The sequence below is a fragment of the Tachysurus vachellii genome, chromosome 5, assembly GCF_030014155.1.
Source record: "Tachysurus vachellii isolate PV-2020 chromosome 5, HZAU_Pvac_v1, whole genome shotgun sequence".
NCBI lineage: Eukaryota > Metazoa > Chordata > Actinopteri > Siluriformes > Bagridae > Tachysurus > Tachysurus vachellii.
This window is the reverse complement of record NC_083464.1, coordinates 19,141,520-19,161,602: the sequence shown is the minus strand read 5'-3', so window position 1 is coordinate 19,161,602 and position 20,083 is coordinate 19,141,520. Positions and strand designations below refer to the sequence as shown.

Sequence of the window (20,083 nt, the reverse complement as noted above, 5' to 3'; positions counted from 1 at the left end):
ATTTAACAGATGTGGTTAATTAATTATTGATTATGAATACGGTATAGTTTATACAAAGATATTTTATCATAATATTTTTGAAACAACAAAAATGTGATGCGATTAAACGTCTCTTCCTAATCTTTCAAATTTTGTTTAATTTTCTAATCTGATTAGACTGAAAAAAAGTAAAAATAAATAAAATAAAATAAAAGTGAAAAAGTGATTTTTGCATATGTGTGTGGTTGTAATTCTGATCACAGGTTCAAATTAATCCAATCTATTACACTGTAGTTTCATGGTAGTAACAACGTATTCTAAGTGTGAATCATTAATGGTGCTTGCAAAGCAACATTATTACTATTGTGCCGGACAAAATTTCGACGCGTAACTTGTCCCGCAGCTTTTGTCCTAGACCCATGAATGATGTGTCAAATTGATCGGCTCATTGAGGAGAGGTGTGCTATGACTTTTATAACCGATCCGAGTACCGGTACTTCCGGTACTGGGTTTCAAAAAGGCTTTTTTTCCCCATAGACTCTTTGGAGGTTTATAACTCGGCAAGCTTTCGAACTATCTCTAAGCTTTAGAACATTGTCTTTCTACTCGGCCAGCTCCTTTAGGGTGATACTCTTAACAAACTTTTAAATTGGTGTACCGACTGGCCTTCTGGTTGTGACGCAGCCCCGCCCCCAAAATATGCAAAATCAAAAAACCTTTTACAAGATGGACATGTGACGTATCAAAACACTCACAACAATGAGGGGAACTTCCTCACGTGTATTTTGATGATGTCACATGATGTCACGTGTAGCCCTGCCCCCAAAATAAGCGAAATCAAAAAGTTAGCACAACATGGACATATCATATATCAAAACATTCAGCCCGATGAGAGGAACTTGCCACGTGCAAGCACCATTCACATTTTCTTCAGTAAATGTACATTCTAGCTCTAACTAATATTGATAATGATAATAATATTTGTGTCCGATAATAAACATTGTTTAAAAAAACATGATGTTATATAAAAAAAACAAGGAGAAACAAAGAGATTTTTAAATTTTTAATTAAAAGAGATTTTTAATTTTAGTCATGGGTAAGGCTTCAGGACAGAGGACTTAGTGCTTTACTGCTTCTCAGTAGCATGGCAAGCTGAGAACAAAATATAGAGGCTGCTGAGGGCGCAACACAATTTTAAAAATTGCAGTTGGCAAAGAGAAATAAATGATGTATTCCTTACATATTAAAGCTGTAATGTTTATTTTGCCTCTTTCTGTTAATGAGGACAAGACTTTCTCTTTCTCACTCACTGTCTCGCTCACTCTCTCTCTCTCTCACTCTCTTTTACTCTCTCTCACTCTCTCTCTCTCTCTCTCTGTCACTCTCTTAAGGCAGGGAAGCTGACCCCTCATCTTGTCTTGGATCAGCTTAGATGTAATGGAGTTCTGGAGGGGATCAGAATTTGCAGACAAGGCTTCCCGAACCGTATCCCCTTCCAGGAGTTCAGACAAAGGTCTGTGTGTGTTTCTCTTGACTGGCTCAGCCACCTAGATTCTCTTCAGTCCTCGTGTTCTCTCTCACTCTTTACACAATAATGTACATTCTATGAGTGTAATGAGAGTGGGCAAAAAGTGTAATGCTCTAGGAAATGCTTCTCCATTACATCCTACTGTATGTTGACCTTGCTGCTGTCTGTTAGGTATGAGATTCTGACTCCCAATGCTATACCTCGTACCTTCATGGATGGAAAGCAGGCCTGTGAGCTTATGGTGAGTGTTGGCATTAAAACCATTAGTGTAGTTCTGCTCATCATAAAGTTATCATTGCCAATGCAAGTCTGTTTGTGTCTCGCACAAGACTTTATATAAGTGTAACGTCCTGGCGGTAGTTTATTCATTATAGTATATATTTAACAGACTTTTTATTTATGCCTATTACAGTTATATTACACAGTGATTATTATTATAAACATATATTAACTATTGATTAGAAAGCAGCTGTTGAGTGATTGGGTTTTATTTTTATGCTGCACAGTTGTTACTAAGGCAGGAAGTGTTGTGTAACTGTGTGCAGATCAGGGCTCTGGAGCTGGATGGGAATTTGTTTCGGGTGGGGCAGAGTAAAGTGTTTTTCCGAGCCGGAGTGCTGGCACATCTGGAGGAGGAGCGAGATCTGAAAATTACTGACACCATCATTCGATTCCAAAGTGCTGCTCGTGGATACCTTGCTAGAAGGTGTGTTTGTGGGTTTGTTGGTTGGGACCTGAATTTAAAAAAATATTTACAATATTACATCATGCCAATATCAATAAGAGTTTTATTTTGCATATTCCTCTTTGGCATATTGCATTAAAATGCTTTATTCTTCTGTTAGAGCTTTCCAAAAGAAGCAACAGCAGCTAAGTGCACTGCGAGTGATGCAGAGAAACTGTGCTGCCTACCTAAAGCTACGCAACTGGCAATGGTGGAGGCTCTTCACCAAGGTAACAAACACCACAGTTGCACCTTTCAGTGTATTTATTTACTGTATTTGTGCTGATAACTTTCATCATTTCCATACATTGCTTATCAAGATCAAGTACTTAGATTAATCCGTGTTAATGGTCAGTTAATTTTTCTCTCTGCACAGGTGAAGCCGCTGCTGCAGGTGACCCGTCAGGACGAGGAAATTCAGGCTCGAGAGGCACAGCTTCAGAAAGCCAAAGATAACCTGAGCAAAGTGGAGCATGACTATGTAGAACTGGAGAGGAAACACCAACAGGTACACCAAGGCATCATTGGCTCTTTCACTCCTGTGACCCTTTTGCTGCTACGGTTTAAATTAGGCCAAATTAGGACAGTATTCAGGGTCCAGTTACCCAAGGACAAGAGTTACTAACTAAAATTTGTGAATGTCCAGTAACATAAAGTTCCTTGCTTACAAAGGTTCAGATATGCAACTATCTTTTAATGTTTGAACATTATAATAATCAGTTTAGGCTATAAATAAGACAATTTATATATATATATATTTATTTATGATGGTGCTTCGCGTTACTACTTTGGATTAGCCCCACAGACTCTCCAAATCTGAAAAAAGTCTATTTTGAATTTGACAAATTAGAATAAATGCATACTTTTTTGACCATTCATGTTTACATATCCTAGTTATTGGTGTTGCGTTGTTTTCATTTTTTAATAATCCATGGCAACAGTTCACTAATAAATCTCTATTTTGTCTGTAAAAGAATATGTCTGTAGCAAGTCTCTTGCCTTAATTAACATAAATGCATGCCACTGGATAAATTGCAACACAGAGTCTGCTACAGAATTAGAGCAGGTTCAGGTTTAGATGTAAAAGAAGAGTCACTGAACTACTTATTTTTTAAAAAGAAGTTGTTCTTTTTTTTATATTTTTCTTTGCTCTCTCCATGTGTGTGCATGTGAGTGTGTATCATGTGCCTGAGAGTGTGTTGTTGGTGTCTGTATATTCTGAAACATGAACAGCTTCCTTGTCCCTCGTCATAAGCAGTCTTGGTATACTGTGTAAATGATAAACTTTACTAGACTAGACTGCAGCCACTTATCCTATTTGTGGTCTACCAGCTGATGATCACAAAATCTGACAGTTTTATGTCAGACTGGTATATATGGCTCTTATAGCTTTCTTTTTGTTATATATTCCGGCTATCTATCACCTGTTAGCTGTTGGAAGAGAAGTCAGTCCTCACAGACCAGCTTCAGGCAGAGGCAGAGTTATTCGCAGAGGCCGAAGAGATGAGAGCACGGCTGGCCAGTCGTAAGCAGGAACTCGAGGAGGTTCTAGGGGAACTTGAGGGACGATTGGAGGAAGAAGAGGAAAGGGGTGCACAGCTAGCCAACGAGAAGAAACGAATGCAGCAGCATGTACAGGTGTGTGAACTGCTTTTCCATCAGTGTGAAATCTGTGCTGTTGATGATGTATTCCTAAATCAGTCCTTTCTCCCTCCCAGGATTTAGAAGAGCAGTTGGAAGAGGAGGAAGGGGCAAGGCAGCGGCTCCTGCTGGAGAAAGTTACTCTAGAAACCAAAGTGAAAAGTCTGGAGAATGAGATCATGACTGCAGGAGAGCAGAGAGACCGACTGAGCAAGGTCTTAAAAGGGGGATAACAAAATATATGAGTTTGATTTTCAGTCAATAATGCAGAATAAGAAAACAATAACTAGTAAATAACGAAATCTGTCCATTATGCATTTGTTTCCGACACTTTTACAAGAACCTTTATATTCTTTCCAGTTTAAAGATCAGAATCAGTGCTTACAGCTCAAGCTCTTGTTGTCTATAGGCTGTACATACATACATTTAGGGTCTCTATCCATGCTGGCTCTGATTTAAGGTGGTGTCAGTGATTTTTACTGAGGGCTATTTTTGTACTTGGCAACAGTCTCATGCTATTTGCGTTTTTAATTGTTCATAAAATAATTGCTCAATTTAAAATACTCTGGTCTTCATGCTTCCCCAAGCTTCAAACAGGGAAAAAGGCAAATGTTGTGGACCACAACTAAGATAAATAATACTTTATTTTGCTATTTTACTGTTAGAATACATTATACTGTATTGATCCCAAGGGACATTAAAGAAACAGCGGGTAACTCCACACAGGCATTAGACCCGATACACCTACTACACCACCAAGCTGCTAATAATATATAAATATCCAGGCAGTCAGGACAATGAGTCACACTTCATCTAAACTCTTTATGACTAAAATGCTTCTACAGTATGACCGGACTGAAATGCACTTTTACTGAATTTAACTTCTTAAGATAAGTAAATAATTATCAACTTTAATGTGGTACAATGACTTTGAACGTAATGGCTTCTCTTCTGTTCTCTTCTCCTTCTCCTTGTCCTCTTCTCTACTTTGTCTGTCTGTCTTTTCTTCTCAGGAGAAAAAGCAGTTGGATGAACGGCTGAATGAGGTGGCTGACCAGCTGACGGAGGAGGAGGAGAAAGTGAAGAGTCTCAACAAGCTCAAGAACAAACAGGAAGCTGTAATCGCTGACCTGGAAGGTAACAAGTCATTTTTTTTATTAATGTTCTCTTAACACACACAATAAAGTGTTACTGTTTTTCTTGTTTGTTTTGTTTTTGCCTACTCACACACCTTCTTCTTCAGAGCGTCTGAAGCGAGAAGAGCAGAGCCGTCTAGAGCAGGAGAAATGGAGGAGGCGCATGGAGGGTGAGGCAGCTGAAGCCCAGGAGCAGCTCTCTGAAATGGGTCTGCTTGTTACGGAGCTCAGAGGCAGCTTGGCTAACAGAGAGAAAGAGATAACTACACTACAGACACGGTACACACACACACACACACACACACACACACACACACACACAAAGGCTCCAGGACTCATCATCTTCAAAATCATGTTCTTTGTGTGTTTGTGGGTGCGTTAGGTTGGAGGAGGAAGGTGCTCGACGTGTGGAGGCACAGCGGGCTCTGAGGGAGGCCATGTCTCAGGTGTCTGAGCTGAAGGAAGAGGTAGAGAACGAACGAGGGATGAGAGAGAGGGCTGAGAAGCAGAGGCGGGACCTTGGCGAGGAGTTAGAAGCTCTGAGGACAGAACTAGAGGACACATTGGACACCACTGCTGCACAGCAAGAGCTTAGGTGTGTGTGTGTGTGTGTGTGTGTGTGTGTGACTATACATGGAATTTGCACTGGTAAATTGGTGAATGTACCACACCTCCCTTGTTACATGTGAGCACAGATGTGTTTATCTGATTATTTGTTTGGTGTGTGTAGGTCTCGGCGTGAGGCTGAGTTGGGGGAACTCCAGAGGATGGTTGAAGAGGACACACGGCGTCATGAAGCCCAGCTGTCAGAGATGCGAGTCAAACACAGTGCGGCCATCGATACCCTGCAGGAGCAGCTGGATAACGCCAAGCGGGTGAGTATTATTAACCTAGATACATTTTTTGCACATATGATTATGTGTGAGTCACACTGTAACTGTGCTTTGTCATTAGTCACGTCAGTCTTTGGAGAAAGCGAAGGCTGTACTGGAGGAAGAGCGCGGGAACCTGACAGCCGAGCTAAAGACCCTGCAGGGGGGCAAGATGGAGAGCGAGAGAGCAAGGAAGAGAGCTGAGGGGCAGCTGCAAGAGCTCACAGCCCGCCTAGCTCAGGCTGAGAGAGAGAGGGAGGAGAGGGAGGACAGACTCCACAAACTTCAGGTACAGAGAAGGAGACATGTTGGAGAAGTGATAGAGTCATGAGCATTGTATTAAAATAGGTTTCTTATATGGTACGGATTAGTCTCAATATTTAGATTTCATAAGAACATCTGGTATTTCTACTAATCATACTGTTAAACATGTTATACTGGTTTATATTTGAAGCTTTGGGATATTTTGAAAGTAACTGTGTATGTCCGTTTATCTTTTTTATGTCAGTTGGAGATAGACTCTTTGTCCAGCTCTCTTTCTGCATCTGACTCCAAATCCCATCGTTTGAGCAAAGAGGTCAGCAGTCTGGAAAGTCAACTTCATGATGCTCAGGTAAATTATGTGTGGTGCTGTCAGGATGTGGACAGTTTTTTTAATCTGCTCTTCCTATCACAGAACCCATTATGTGATTGCAATGGGTAAGTGCTAAAGATGCGTATGTGTGTGTGTGTGTTGCTTCAGGAGCTGCTGCAAGATGAAACACGTCAGAAATTGGCACTCGGATCCCGTGTTCGAGCTCTGGAGGATGAAAAAGCAGTTCTGACCGAGAGGGTGGAGGAGGAGGAGGGAAAAACCAGAGAACTCACACGCCAGATCCAAAGTTACATTCAACAGGTGCATGTTTACTCACACATGTACATAAACATTCTACGTTCTTCAATTCTTACCACTTGGTTTATCCGTTTTCTTTTTGTTTCATATACCTGCAATTTTTCAAATTCTTACCTTCTTGTGCTCAGCTCGCTGAGCTTAAGAGGCAGACAGAAGACGTGAATGCAGCAGTGGAAGCAGGAGAGGAGAGCAGGAGAAAACTACAGAGGGAGCTAGAGAGTGCCATGTTAAGAGAGAGAGCCAAAGAAGAGGAGAGGGAGCGAGTGGAGCGCCAGAAGGAGCGCCTGAGAGAGGAAATAGAAGACATGACCATTGCCTTGCAGAGAGAGAGACAGAACTGCACTGCTCTGGAGAAGAGGCAGAAGAAATTTGATCAGGTTAGAGCTGAATGGATGGATGAATTGATCAGTGACAGGCAATCTGCCATGAATTATAGCCCTAACCACTTTAACCTGTTCTGCTACACCTTTGATTTCTGTAGTGTTTAGCAGAGGAGAAAGCAGTGAGTGCACGACTGGCTGAAGAGCGAGACCGAGCAGAGGCTGAGAGCCGAGAGAAAGAGACTCGTTTCCTGGCTCTATCTCGAGCTTTACAGGAAGCATCAGAGCAGCGCGATGAGCTTGAAAGAACTAATAAACAGCTTCGCCTCGACATGGAGCAGCTCGTTAATGCCCAGGATGATGTGGGCAAGAACGTAAGGCTCAAACTCACGAATATAATGCTCACTCATTATTATCAACAAAGACTCAGTTTAGTTAAATTGACATTCTCTCTTGTACACTTTATAAATGAAAGAATCCGTTGCTTCACACTAATTGTGTTCCACCTTTCTGTGTGTCAGGTGCATGAACTGGAGCGTTCTCGGCACGCTCTAGAGGTGGAGGCACAGTCACTGAGAGAGCAGACACAAGAGCTTGAAGAGGAGCTGGCTGAGGCAGAGAACTCACGTCTTCGGCTAGAGGTCACACTGCAGGCGCTCCGAGCTCAGTTTGAGCGCGAGATCAGTGCCAAAGAAGAGAAGGGAGAGGAAAAGAGACGGGCCCTTAACAAACAGGTATCCTAATGTAAAGGGGTTACTGTTGTTAAGTAGTACTGGCCAGAGACAAACATGAACACAGAATTAAGCATCCAATTATGGCATCTTTTATAAGTGGTAGGAAATGAGAATAATAATGGGGCAGAGGAGTTTATCACCTGATCTAAAAGGGAAGGTCTCCAAAAGGTTTGAACTGAATTTGGTTAGGGTCGGACAGATATATGCACTGAAGTGTCTTCTCAAAAAGAGCTGTTTTTATCCTCTTTCTGAAGAGATGCTACAGTACCTTGGGATATACTGTAGGTTTATGAGATTATTAAGGTGTAAGATGATTTAAAAGTTAGGCCTGTCTTGGACCGTCACATAGTTTATGCAATACTTAGTACAAACTCATGCAATACTTAGTACCTCAACCTAGAAATGTTGGTGTTGGATCCAACTTATTTAGGTCTATGCAACTATTACTTAGTAAAAAATGTCTGTAATTCGCTTTGTCTCTTTGTAGGTGCGTGAGTTAGAAACTCTACTAGAAGAAGAGAAGAGTCAGCGAGCTCAGGCACTGACCATCAAGAAACAGATGGAAGCAGAGCTCCAAGAGGCAGAGGCTCAGGTGGAGGCAGCCACTCGTGGCAGAGAGGAGGCTCTTAGGCAGCTAAAACGGCTCCAGGTAACACTTTGCAAAATGAAGTATGTGTTACATTTGTCAATCAATATTTGCAGTTAAAAACAAATTCACCTGTAAAAGTCAGTGATCCCAGATCACATAAAAAAACTGGCAAATCTAATTTAGAATAACATTTGGATAAGGAGGTTGTTTGCCATCTTCAGGTGTTGTGTTTGTTTGCTTAGACTCAAATGAAGGAGGTGTTGCGGGAGATGGATGAGACCAAGATAGCTCGAGATGAAATAATCGTCCAATCAAAAGACAGCGAGAAGCGCCTACAGACTCTAGAGGCGGAGCTCCTGCAGTTGACAGAGGTGCATAATGCCTCTTTGTTTTTTGTGTGTTTAAATCTAAACTTGAGCCTCATGAATAAAGGCAAAAGGCACTTTCTTTAGTCATGAACACATGGTGTGCTCCATGTCTTTTAGGAGCTGGCTGTGTCTGAGAGGTTGAGGAGGCAGGCTCAACAGGAGCGAGATGAGCTCTCTGAAGAGATTCTTAACACCACCAGTGGGAAGTAAGAACCCTGTCATGCATGGGTAAAAGTTCATGTTAGTTTTTTAATATGTGTAATATCACTTTTTACTGTTTTTCCACAGGACAGCTCTGTGTGATGAAAAGAGACGTCTGGAGATGAGGATCAGCCAGCTGGAGGAAGATCTGGAAGAGGAGCAGAGCAATGCTGAGCTCGTGGCTGAGAGGCACAGGAAGACCACGCTGCAGGTACACACTACTAAATCTAGTATCTATCTGAGAGGGATACCAAATTTAAGACATTGTAAATTCTAATAAACAGTAGTATTGATCATAAAAAAATTAAGCATTCATAGCATGTTTAAGCATACATAGCAATAGCCTTTGCTAAAAATGTTTCAAATGAAATAAACAACAAACAACTTAAATAAATCACAACCATTTAACAGTAACATCAGCTCAATATTGAGCTCTTAAATAAGTAATAAATAGAACATGACATACTGTTTAGAAATATAATCAACAGGGTGTCGTGATGCCATCATTTAGAAACAATAGTTCTGTCACCATAATTTTTTTTTCTCTATTACGAAAATTTAATTAGACTTAAAAAAACAAAAAATCACACACTACTTTGTAGTGGGGAAATTGCAAAGCCCTCCATTGTGAAGATCTATAGTGTGTAGTATTTAAAAATCAAACATTTCAGATGTTCTTCTAATACAAATCTCTGAGTATTCTCATGTGTTTCTCTCTGCATCAGGTGGAGACTCTGACAGTGCAGCTGACGGGGGAGAGGACTCTGGTGCAGAAGAGTGAGGGGGCACGAGAGAGTCTTGAGAGGCAGAATAAGGAGTTGAAGACCAGGCTGACCGAGCTGGAAGGAGCTGTGAGGGGCAAACACCGCCTCAGTGTTGCTGCTCTGGAGTCCAAAATTGAAAACATGGAGGAACAGCTGGAACAAGAAAGACAGTGCGTATTGTATGGTTCCCTTATAGATGAATACATTTACATGGAATTTTGCTCGATGTAGTATCCTATCATTGCAGAGTATTTGAAACCACTGATGCAGTTGTTGCTGGTAGTTTTGCAAGGAGAGTATTCAGATAGTTCACAAATTATTCTGGCTAGGTCTAAATCATTAGCTTATTAGTCATTTTATTTGTGTTATTTTAAGCCAAAGCTTCCTTATTAATCTGTTTTTTCTTCAAGTGTGCTTTAAAAGATTTTAGACAATTTCCAGTCAAACTTAGACTTAAAATAAGTCTTAATACTTGAGGTTATTAGTGAAGAAGTATGATCCTATTTAGAACACTGATGTTCTGTACTGACTGTCTTTTGTATGTCAGGGAGCGTGCAATAGCCAACAAGCTGGTGAGGAAAACGGAGAAGAAGCTAAAGGAAGTGGTTATGCAGGTAGAGGACGAGAGGAGGCACGCAGACCAATACAGAGAGCAGGTACGATCCCACAGATCACTGAGTTCACTTTTAACTCTTTCACACTGTACATTGTGTTTTTACATGGTTTACAATCTCATACAAGTACCATGCTTATCATATGAAGTTTTAATCTCCTTAAATCCCTCAGGACCTGTGAAAGGTCCCAACTTATATTTGTCACTCTGTAAACTGCATACATTTAGATTGTAAATATTAGTTGGTTAGTCAGAAATACTGCAGGTATTAAAGTGAACAATATAAATATTAAAATATTATGTCCTGTATAAATATGGATTTATGGAAATATGGGTTTAAACACTGCTTGCTATACCCGAAACCAAGACATTTTAGGCCTGTATTTCAGTTTGTGTGGTCTCTGTGTGCAGCTGGACAAGTCAATGGGACGTCTGCGACAGCTGAAGAGGCAGCTGGAGGAGGTGGAGGAAGAGAATTCACGCACAAACGCCCAGCGCCGAAAACTGCAGCGAGAGCTAGAGGAAATGGGAGACAGCATGCAGAGCATGACACGAGAACTCAACACCCTGCGCTCCCAACTCAGGTAACACCAGTGTAGAAGCTCTGTGCTGCAATGAGTGATGTGAATGTGAACCCGAGCAGATATGTGATGTTGCTGCGTGCTGTCAGTGCTGTGGAAAAGATTGATGTATTTTATTTTTCATGTGAGATTAATTTTCATATTTTGATATGTTTTTATTTGTATATGCATGGTATACCCTTTCATTCATATCTAACATATTTGCACGTATGTGTGTGTCCTTTTGTGTATGTGTGTATTTGACTCCTACACCCACTCAGCAGCACAGAACAACTCAAAGGCATCAAGTAGGTTTTTATTGTGTGTGTCTGTGTGAGCTTGTGCCTTTGTGTGCTTTTTCAATACCTTTGGTTGAAAATCAGCTTTGTTTACAACACATATTGTGTTTCTTAACACTAGGTCATATTTGGAGGACACTATTTTAACTTTTAATTGAGTCATTTTTATTAAAATGCAGTACAGTACACTGAGTGAGGTTTAGCTCTGTTCACTTGTGGCACTACTGAAAGAAATTTGATGAGGCTCATATGGATTCAGAGTCTCCCTTTACTGGACAACTGAAGTGCTTGTAATCTCTGTTTTCCTGTAGTAATAGGTGTACATATAGTGTAAATGTGTAATCACATATAAAACTATCCTTTCCTTCCTGGTTAATTTGCTCTGCTATTCTATCTAGATTATAGAGCATATGACATTGTTATTGTTCATATCAAATTATATCCTCTCCGTGATATCCTCTTTTCCTGTCTCAGACGTGCTCCGCTCCCTCTTTCTGTACGTGGAGGTCGGAGAGCTCTGGTGGATGATCTCTCTCAGGAGAACTCTGACTCTGAAGAACCTCCTGCCTCCCCGACGCCCTCTAGTGGCCTTCCAGGAACCCCTGTGCCGACTGATAGTGCCCTGGGACCACCTCCCCCATACAGCCTCACAGATGCGAGTGAGCAGAGGGAGGAATGATGGGCAGTTGAACAATAGAAGGAATAGACGTACAGACTAATCTATAAACTGACACAGCGCACACTGTTTTGACTATACCTCTGCAGCCGAGGCGGAAATTATACTGAAGACGCACATGAGCGTTCACAGAGGATATAATACTAGTACTACTGAAATCAGTCATATGCTGACATTGAATAAGTGGAAATCCAGCTACTTTTCCTACCATTCAAAAGAAAAATAGCATTAAAGTATATCAGAGAAGCCACATCAATGCAATGTATATCAGGATTAATGTGGCAACTCTTATGATTCAGAGGCCTCAGATGAGTCAGTGTGTGATTTAAGATAGCTGCACAAACCCTATGCGCTTTTTCAGTCAGCCATAAGCCATGTATTTAAGGGCAATTTACATGTTAATGATGGCAATCAAAAAAAAGAAGGCAACCAGTCTTTTTTCAAATGCAGAACCATGATAAGACAAACTCTCATTGGCTGTGCTTGCATGAAAGATTAAACTGCAGAATTACTGTCAGGCTTTCTCTCTCTCACTTTAGCACAAAATGGTTTTAGGAATTGGGAATTAAAATTTTTAACAAAGTGTTTTTAAATTGTTATAATAGAGAAAACAGCATTTTGAATCAAATGTGATTTGATAAGGATGATTCTATTCATATAAATCAGACATTTTCATATCAACAAGAAAGTGAAAGAGAGAAATTGATTTACTGTGAAATAGCTACAAATATGAGCCAGGCATGCTAGCTTTGACTTTTGACACTGAGATGATTGCAAATGCAATTTTTACAATCCAAATAACAGAATCATCTAGGACAAAAATGAAACTTTTGAAGGCAGTAAATAAGATAACATTTATGAATTCACTTTGATCAAATTCATGACTATTAGTAGTAGAAGTAATAATTCAGTGATAGTTCTCATTGGCTCAAACGGCACTGAAAATATTAAACCCATTTAAAATGTTGTACACGCAACACAATAAGATTCATTTCAAGAACTGTTTTCCAGAAGTACAATATAAAATAATGTTCGATTATCATTATAGATAATATTCAGCACTTCTGGGTAGCAAGGCTTTTGTTTTATTCTCCATTTCGTGTTTTATCCTATTCCTCAGTATTGTAAACGCCGACCTTGCTTTTTTTTAGGTGGTCAGTTCTGAAGTGAGTTCATGTGTTATGTAGACTGTGAGCAGTTAAATGAAATTTTATTTTTATTTCATTTTTTTTTTAAAGTACTTATTTCATGTCACTCCCAGGTTCAGTCTGCTTAACTGAAATATTTCAGTCAGTCTTTCTATTCTCATTATCCAGGTTATTTATTTCCATATTGAATGTCACGTTTCTTATACTTTGCAGTGTAACATTAAATGCAGACAGAGATCCTGAGGGCGAACACTGTGTACTATTACCTGCATCTTGAAACAAATACACTAAATTCAGTGCGGTAGCAAAGAATTTGTTGTTGCGGATTTAGAAAGAATTAACAAATGGTCATGTGCACGATGCCATTTTAAAAAAGGGATCTTTGGGTTTATCAATATTACATTTCGTTTCATAACAAGTCGTATAAAACTGTTATGGACGAAAGCTTTATGTGTTACCAAATTGATGGCATATGGGTGAAAAAAGGGATGTTATCCTAAGTAGTTAGATAGATAGGTAGAACATACATGTAATTTAAAGTGAAACTCAACTGCAGTTTCAACACCCAGGACCTAATTCTTTCCCAGAATTTCATCCTAATTTATTGCCTGCACAGAGGATGAGGTATTGCACGTTAGATAACATTTTTTTATGAAGTCTCTTGTAGATGTTTGGTGAAAGTGAGGGTTGAATCGTTTTTTTATTCAGAGATCTTAATGTGAGATAATATGGTACCTACATGACAGAACCTTATAAATTGTTTTTCCTGATTATTTCTATGTGCTTTAATGTCACAGTGCAGTTTGTAACTTTAACAATAAAGTGCATTAAACCACACAGAAGACTCTCAACACCTCTGCTGAAAGTCTTCTTTAGGAGGTCCGCTGAGAAAACACAAGACCTTTCCAATAGTGTAACGTCTATTATGTTCACCTCAAGTAAAAAGCTGCTCTTGTATTATTATTTTTTTTTCCAAGCTTCATTTTAGAAACTTCTGATCATTTTTCTTTTTTTTTTTCCTTATGCGAATGTCATCTAATTAAAATAAAAATGTCATGTTACACTTTTACAGGGGTTAGTTGTTAAATGGATTTAAATGACATTCATATTTGTTCACAAAAAAAGGTTTTAGGTTTAGGACCAAACAATCCACTGCATTCTTGTATCTTTAATTTATTAGACATATGTTGTTAAAATTAAAGATGTAGTACGGTTGGCCTTTTTTGGCTGCCTGCTCTGTGTTGTTTCTTTGTGCAATAACAGTAATTTAGATGCACTGGTGCTGTAAAGGCTGGTGAACTACAGGTACAACGTGTTTACCGCCACTACATATTGTTCAGGACTCACACTGGCAATCGTGTTTAGCTGACACTGTTTACGATATATTCTCATCAGTATTATGGGAGAACATTTTGACTGATAAATCCACACTCATAATAAATGTTGTCATAACTTAGCCATGTGTTTTTGTCCCAATTGATTTATATTCGCTTTTATCATTTTTAATTCAAAGGATCTGTAGACAGGCTTTTTTTTCTCTTTCTTTCTTTTTTTTTTTTTTTTTTGGGGGGGGGGGTGATTTTTTATTTAAAAATAAAATTACGCTCTTGAAAAGTACACTTTAAAGAAGCTCTTGGGCCTTAATATTTATTCTAAATGTTAGTTGAACCAACAATTAGCATTTCCCTGCATTTGGTATCGGAAAATGTAATGTAAAAAAAAATCCATAAACTCTAGTTAATTAAAATTAAACCTTTTAAACGTACAATTTGTAAATATTTCCTTTAGATTTCTATAATTTGCTTATTGTTAAGCAAAAAGTAAAAGTCTAGGCTGAATCACTAAAGAACATCTAATAGTGAATAAAAGGACCGTAAAATATCATTTGGAGTTAGTTCTGTCTCAGAAATCTTTGTTTTGTGCCTCTGTGGAACTTTTGAACTATTTATTTGCTTTCATTTGTTTTGTTTATTTTTGTTTTGTTTAAAATTTGGCTATATGAATAAATCCATGCCTGGGGTGACTATACTGTGTGTGATTGGTTTTAAGATATGTCCATCATTCCACCTTTTACACAGTAGTAACATATCCATTACCTTTTGTAAATGTAGCTTTAGAAGAACTGGCCAGTTTTTATGTGTAAGCTCCAGATACTCTATTATATTAAAATCTATGTGAATAAATGACATGATTAGTCTCTTTATCTAACACACTATAGGAAAATTTGTACCTCGATGACGATATTATCAGTACTAATGTGCATAGACATGGATCAACAGACTGAACTTTAATTGTAGCCTTAATCTCAGACCATACATGTGCCATGGCTAAGCCTTTGGTTATTAATGGGAAGGGTTAGGGTTAGCCTAACCCTAACCCAACAGATTGTACACTCACAAGCAAAAAACACCTGCTGAGCCATGTAATTATTATCTAATCAATCAATCATGTGGCTCACACAAAATCATTCGCATGCAGGTCAAGAGTTTTAATTAATGTTTATTAAACGTGGCAATGGAAAAATCAGAGGAGATCAACAGTTACTGAAATAGTCACACTGAGCTCACTTTTTTCACCCAGTCCTGATGTTTAAGGTGAACCTAAAGCTCTTCACCCGCATCTGCATCGTTTTATCCATTGTTCTGCCGGCACACGATTGGCTGATTGGATACTTGCCTGAACGAGAATGGGTCCAAGGACCAGTACCAGCTGCTTCCCATTCACATTAATTCCTGATCAAAGCTTTAAACATTGGGTATCTTTGTCATGCAGGATTCCTTGTTCTTGATTTATTTAAGTTCTTGGAGTTTAAAACATTTTACATTTAAGTAAATTGAAGTATTAACATGCTACAGTGACAAGAATGTTTCACTGAAATGACATCAATCCCAACTTATAATTTTTATTATTTTATTATTCTATTTTCTATATAGAAAAATATTTAATCCACAATAACCAAAGGCATAACAGTCAAAAAAGATATAGTATAAATTGTATAATAATTAAATACTTGCATATATCTTAAAAATAATCCATTCCAGAGAAATGACAGCTTATTTACAAAGTAATAAACTTAAGATGATTACTCATTGATCACATCAGTGCTAAATATTAGCAACCTTTCATTACTCGTAGGTCCTTCAGCAGTAGGTATGTCCATGCGATCTGACCATACTGTTAAAGTTCACCTCTGTTGCTATGTTACTGAAGAGCCACTCATCATTCAGTGGTGGAGTTGAAACTGGATGAGGGCGTGGATTTTGATAAGGGGCAGGAAAAGACTGAGCCACACCATCAAAGCTTGGAATACTCTGATTACCTCCATGATTTGAAAAGGAACATGAGTCTCCTAAGCAGTTGCCATTGTCTTGCAGTGGAATAGCAAAGTCATAGCAGTTTGCTATTGAGGAGGAAAGCAGGTTTACAGGACTGGAAAGGTCCAAGAGTGGATTTAGAGTAGATCCTGACTCTATCGTTTTCTTCTTTTCATCAGTTATCATATAACAAGGACTTTCTTCCTTGCTTGGTTCATGATTGTAGTAATTGAGATGTTGCTCCCAGTTTTTAGGTTGGGACTGGTCTGACGGGTCATGTTTAAGTTCTCCCAAAATATGACTTAGAAATTTACCCTGCTCATATATAGTCCATGTTCCTCTGCTTGAGTTCTGACCTTGATTCTTTACTGCTGTACTTATGTCTGGCTGATTTATGTAGCATTTCATTGCTTCTTTGGTTTGGCTTGCTTGATTGTGGTGGCCACTGGATCCATAGTGTCCTAGACTGTATGTAATGTTACTTACCAACTCATCATCCGAATTCGTGTCCTGTACAGGATTTTCAGGTATTGTTGTATTTTGACGCAGTCCTCCAAAAATATCTCTATTGCCACAGGTTGCTTGCTTATCCATGGAAAAGTCTGCATGTGAAGTGTTAAGGAATGGAAGGCTATCTTGAAAACAGCTCAGGTCCTCTTCATTGTGGATGTCCCAAACTGCAGCCATGTCCATTTGGTCAATGTTTTGTAAATATTCTTCTGAGTCTAGCAGTTCAAGATTCTCCATTAAATCCATCTGTAGATTCTCTGCAATATGTTGAATTTGGGAGGTGGGGTCATTGTCTGGTTGTATTTGTACATCAAAATCACATGAATTCAAAGACAAAGGAGATACCGGTGATGTGGGTGATAGATCAAACAATGTCAGGCCTAAATATTGTTGTTCTCCTTCAGGTGAATTAGAGATCTGTACTTGTGAATAATCTGTTATTCTTTCAATACTTGCATGTGAGGTAAATACACTGTCTTCTACAATGATGTTGGTAAGTGGTGTTAAGTCACTCAACTCTGCAGATGCCCACTGAAATTGTTCCCTTTCTCCAGTTAACTCAGTGATTTCCTGTGGTGAGTTCTCATCACTACGCTCTACCTCTTCCCCATCTTCCCTTATCTGGTTGACTTTTCCATTGTTCGGGTTATTCGTAGATGTGTTCCTCAATGAGTTTTTATGAGGGTTAATCACAAGGCTGTCTAAAGTTTGTGTGTCATTGTCCTCATCCAGGTGTTTTGTTTCATCTTCACCAAAGACAGCAGTGGCTACAAAGAAACAAGGATTCTACAATTTTATAATAAACCAGAGTCAAGATACAGCAAGACTAATCCTGACCATTATATCTACTGTAATTACATAAATATGAGACCTTTTACCTTTTTTCAGGTTTTTTTCCGATTCAGGTTTATGAGTTGACTTTACTTCTGATTGTCTTTGTGACTCTGTGTCCGTCGAAAAAAGACCTGTTGCCAGTTGATGATTGGCTGCCTCAATTTCTGTAAATTTCCTGGAACAATTTAAACAAAAAAGGTTTTCCAGTATAAATAGATTAACATAGATAACAAGATTTAAAAAAAAAAAAAATAATTCTGATATACCTCTGGATCATGTTGTGTAGAAACCTTCGGTGGTTGACCTGCCGTTTAGAAGACTTGTTTTTACGAGGCTTTTGCAAAGTCCGCATCATGTATCCAGCTGCTGATGTCATGAATGTAATAAGGTCACGACCCCATGGCACTCCTCGATCCAGCCCCGATTCAAAGGATATGGCACTGGATGGATGCATTTCTTAGAGAAAAGTTGAACAGGAGTAAAGTGATTTTTCCCATTTTTACACACTTAATTCATAAGAATTACATTAATTAATTAATGAGAGTAGAGTGTAGTATCTGTGTGATGATTTGTATTTAATATGAAATATTAAATATTATAAATAAAAAAATTAAGAATTTCAATTGCAACATTTTAAATGGAGGTAAAACTGTTCAGACACCATCCTAATTACTTTTTCCTTCTAATAAGCTTTAGAGTCTAGTAATTAAAAACATACCCTGTGTAGAATTTTTAAAGTAAGTAGTGAAACAGCACAAACAGCCTGTGAAAATCCAACTATCAAATAATCATTATCAGCAAAAATCACAGTCATTACAAAAGAGCATGGTGCCTACAATCAGTTAATAAATCAGCTAAATTCTCTAAAATGTACTGAAGAATATACCGATAAATTTAAGCCATGCAAAGCTCCTCAGTTTTATTTACCACTTAAATAATGAAGATTATTGCAATTAAGTTCAATTAACCCAAATCTCCCTACTCACCTGTCCTAAGCATTTGTTAGCTCTGCACTGTCTGGTAAGACTGAAAAAATATCTGAAATAAGAAGCAATGCTGTTACATACATGGGCATATATAAGTACACCCTTACACAACGAGTGACGAAAGGAGGGAGGGAGGGAGGGAGGGAGGGAGGGACAGAGCGAGTGAGAAAGAATAAGTCTGAGGTGTGCCGGCATTGAAAATTCTGAAGAAAAGACTTTAAAGAAGGCTTTCTTTTTATCCTTTCAAATTAAGAATGGCAAGACATCACTGACAAAGAGGATAGGAAGTGACTATAGACAGGTCAAGAAAGAAAAGCAGGGCAATTATCTAAGAGTCAACAGCTTTGGTCGTGTGTCCTCTGTAGGCATTGTGAAAAGGACCAAAGGCAGCTTGTTAAGTGTTAGCAAACAGAAGCCCACCAGTTAAGAACTGAACAAGGCTTTAATTGATCAATTTAATTTCCAGACTTCATTAACACATTCTCCTGACTGAGAGCTCTTCTTGTTGCTACATACAAATTGGACTCGCATTTCAACACGGATGCACAGCAGGATTGTTAATTTTACGTATCTATGAAAAAATTCAACATAAGAGACTACTGAGTGATATATGAATAGGTTATGGGTAATTGTGCTTTCACTTGCTTTCTTACCAATACCATGGCAATTGTTAGTGAGGTTAGGAATGACACTTTGAACAAGACATGCAACGCTATGATTTTTCACTTTTTTTAATTACCTACAATGGAATTAACTACAATTTTTTTGCTCATTGGGTTTTCACTGGACTAATGTGACTAAACCACTAAGCTTACTTTCATTAAACTAAGACACAAAAGAACATAAAAAATGTCCATTTTTTTTTAAATATGCTTATATGCCATGAACTACAGAGTAATTAAATAAAATGTTTATATTTTAACAGTAAAATGTTACTGTAGCAAGTTTATTACAATGTCAGCTGATAGAAACAGGATACTAATGCAAGGTCTAAATGTATGTAATGAAATACAGTCAGGTGTCGCAGTTAAACAGGTCGGGTTATACAGTAAAACAACAAGCTGCAACAGAGATGGATAGCGAGAGTAAAGACAGTTCAATGAAATAAGTGATACACTGAAGTAGAGTAAGCAGAAGTATTAGATAACTGCTTCTAAATGCACAATGTGAAAAAATGGAACATTTGCTTTAGAAAACAAGCATCTAGAAGTTTGAAGTTTAAACCTACTGTAGGGAAATAAGAAGCTAATTGTTCATATGCTGTTAATGCTGGTTAACTGACACAGAGAAGAGCATCAAAGACCATGTGACTCAAAATAGTGACAATTGTACTATATTAATTTATAATATATTTTATTATTATGTATCACTTTATAATATTGTATTATACTATAT

The 20,083-nt window shown here is 38.5% G+C and overlaps 1 protein-coding gene across 3 annotated transcripts in view; it reads left to right on the top strand.

Moving 5' to 3' along the window:
* The window catches only part of myh14 (myosin, heavy chain 14, non-muscle), a 33,259-nt gene extending 18,759 nt beyond the window's left edge, over positions 1-14,500 (top strand). Inside the window, exons 19-44 of one of the 3 annotated variants that reach the window (XM_060870227.1) lie at positions 1,371-1,492; positions 1,679-1,748; positions 2,053-2,213; positions 2,353-2,461; positions 2,608-2,739; positions 3,663-3,869; positions 3,950-4,087; positions 4,886-5,009; positions 5,116-5,287; positions 5,391-5,603; positions 5,739-5,883; positions 5,963-6,169; positions 6,389-6,493; positions 6,623-6,775; positions 6,901-7,149; positions 7,254-7,466; positions 7,614-7,826; positions 8,314-8,475; positions 8,658-8,786; positions 8,901-8,989; positions 9,072-9,195; positions 9,710-9,918; positions 10,296-10,404; positions 10,773-10,945; positions 11,206-11,229; positions 11,695-14,500. In XM_060870227.1, coding sequence (XP_060726210.1) covers positions 1,371-1,492; positions 1,679-1,748; positions 2,053-2,213; positions 2,353-2,461; positions 2,608-2,739; positions 3,663-3,869; positions 3,950-4,087; positions 4,886-5,009; positions 5,116-5,287; positions 5,391-5,603; positions 5,739-5,883; positions 5,963-6,169; positions 6,389-6,493; positions 6,623-6,775; positions 6,901-7,149; positions 7,254-7,466; positions 7,614-7,826; positions 8,314-8,475; positions 8,658-8,786; positions 8,901-8,989; positions 9,072-9,195; positions 9,710-9,918; positions 10,296-10,404; positions 10,773-10,945; positions 11,206-11,229; positions 11,695-11,899 — 3,957 coding nt within the window. In that variant the 3' untranslated portion in view covers positions 11,900-14,500. Of the gene's footprint in view, positions 1-1,370; positions 1,493-1,678; positions 1,749-2,052; positions 2,214-2,352; positions 2,462-2,607; positions 2,740-3,662; positions 3,870-3,949; positions 4,088-4,885; positions 5,010-5,115; positions 5,288-5,390; positions 5,604-5,738; positions 5,884-5,962; positions 6,170-6,388; positions 6,494-6,622; positions 6,776-6,900; positions 7,150-7,253; positions 7,467-7,613; positions 7,827-8,313; positions 8,476-8,657; positions 8,787-8,900; positions 8,990-9,071; positions 9,196-9,709; positions 9,919-10,295; positions 10,405-10,772; positions 10,946-11,202; positions 11,230-11,694 lie in introns of all 3 variants that reach the window. The other 2 variants (XM_060870226.1, XM_060870229.1) reach the window with 2 other exon arrangements.
* Positions 14,501-20,083: the final 5,583 nt, after the last annotated feature.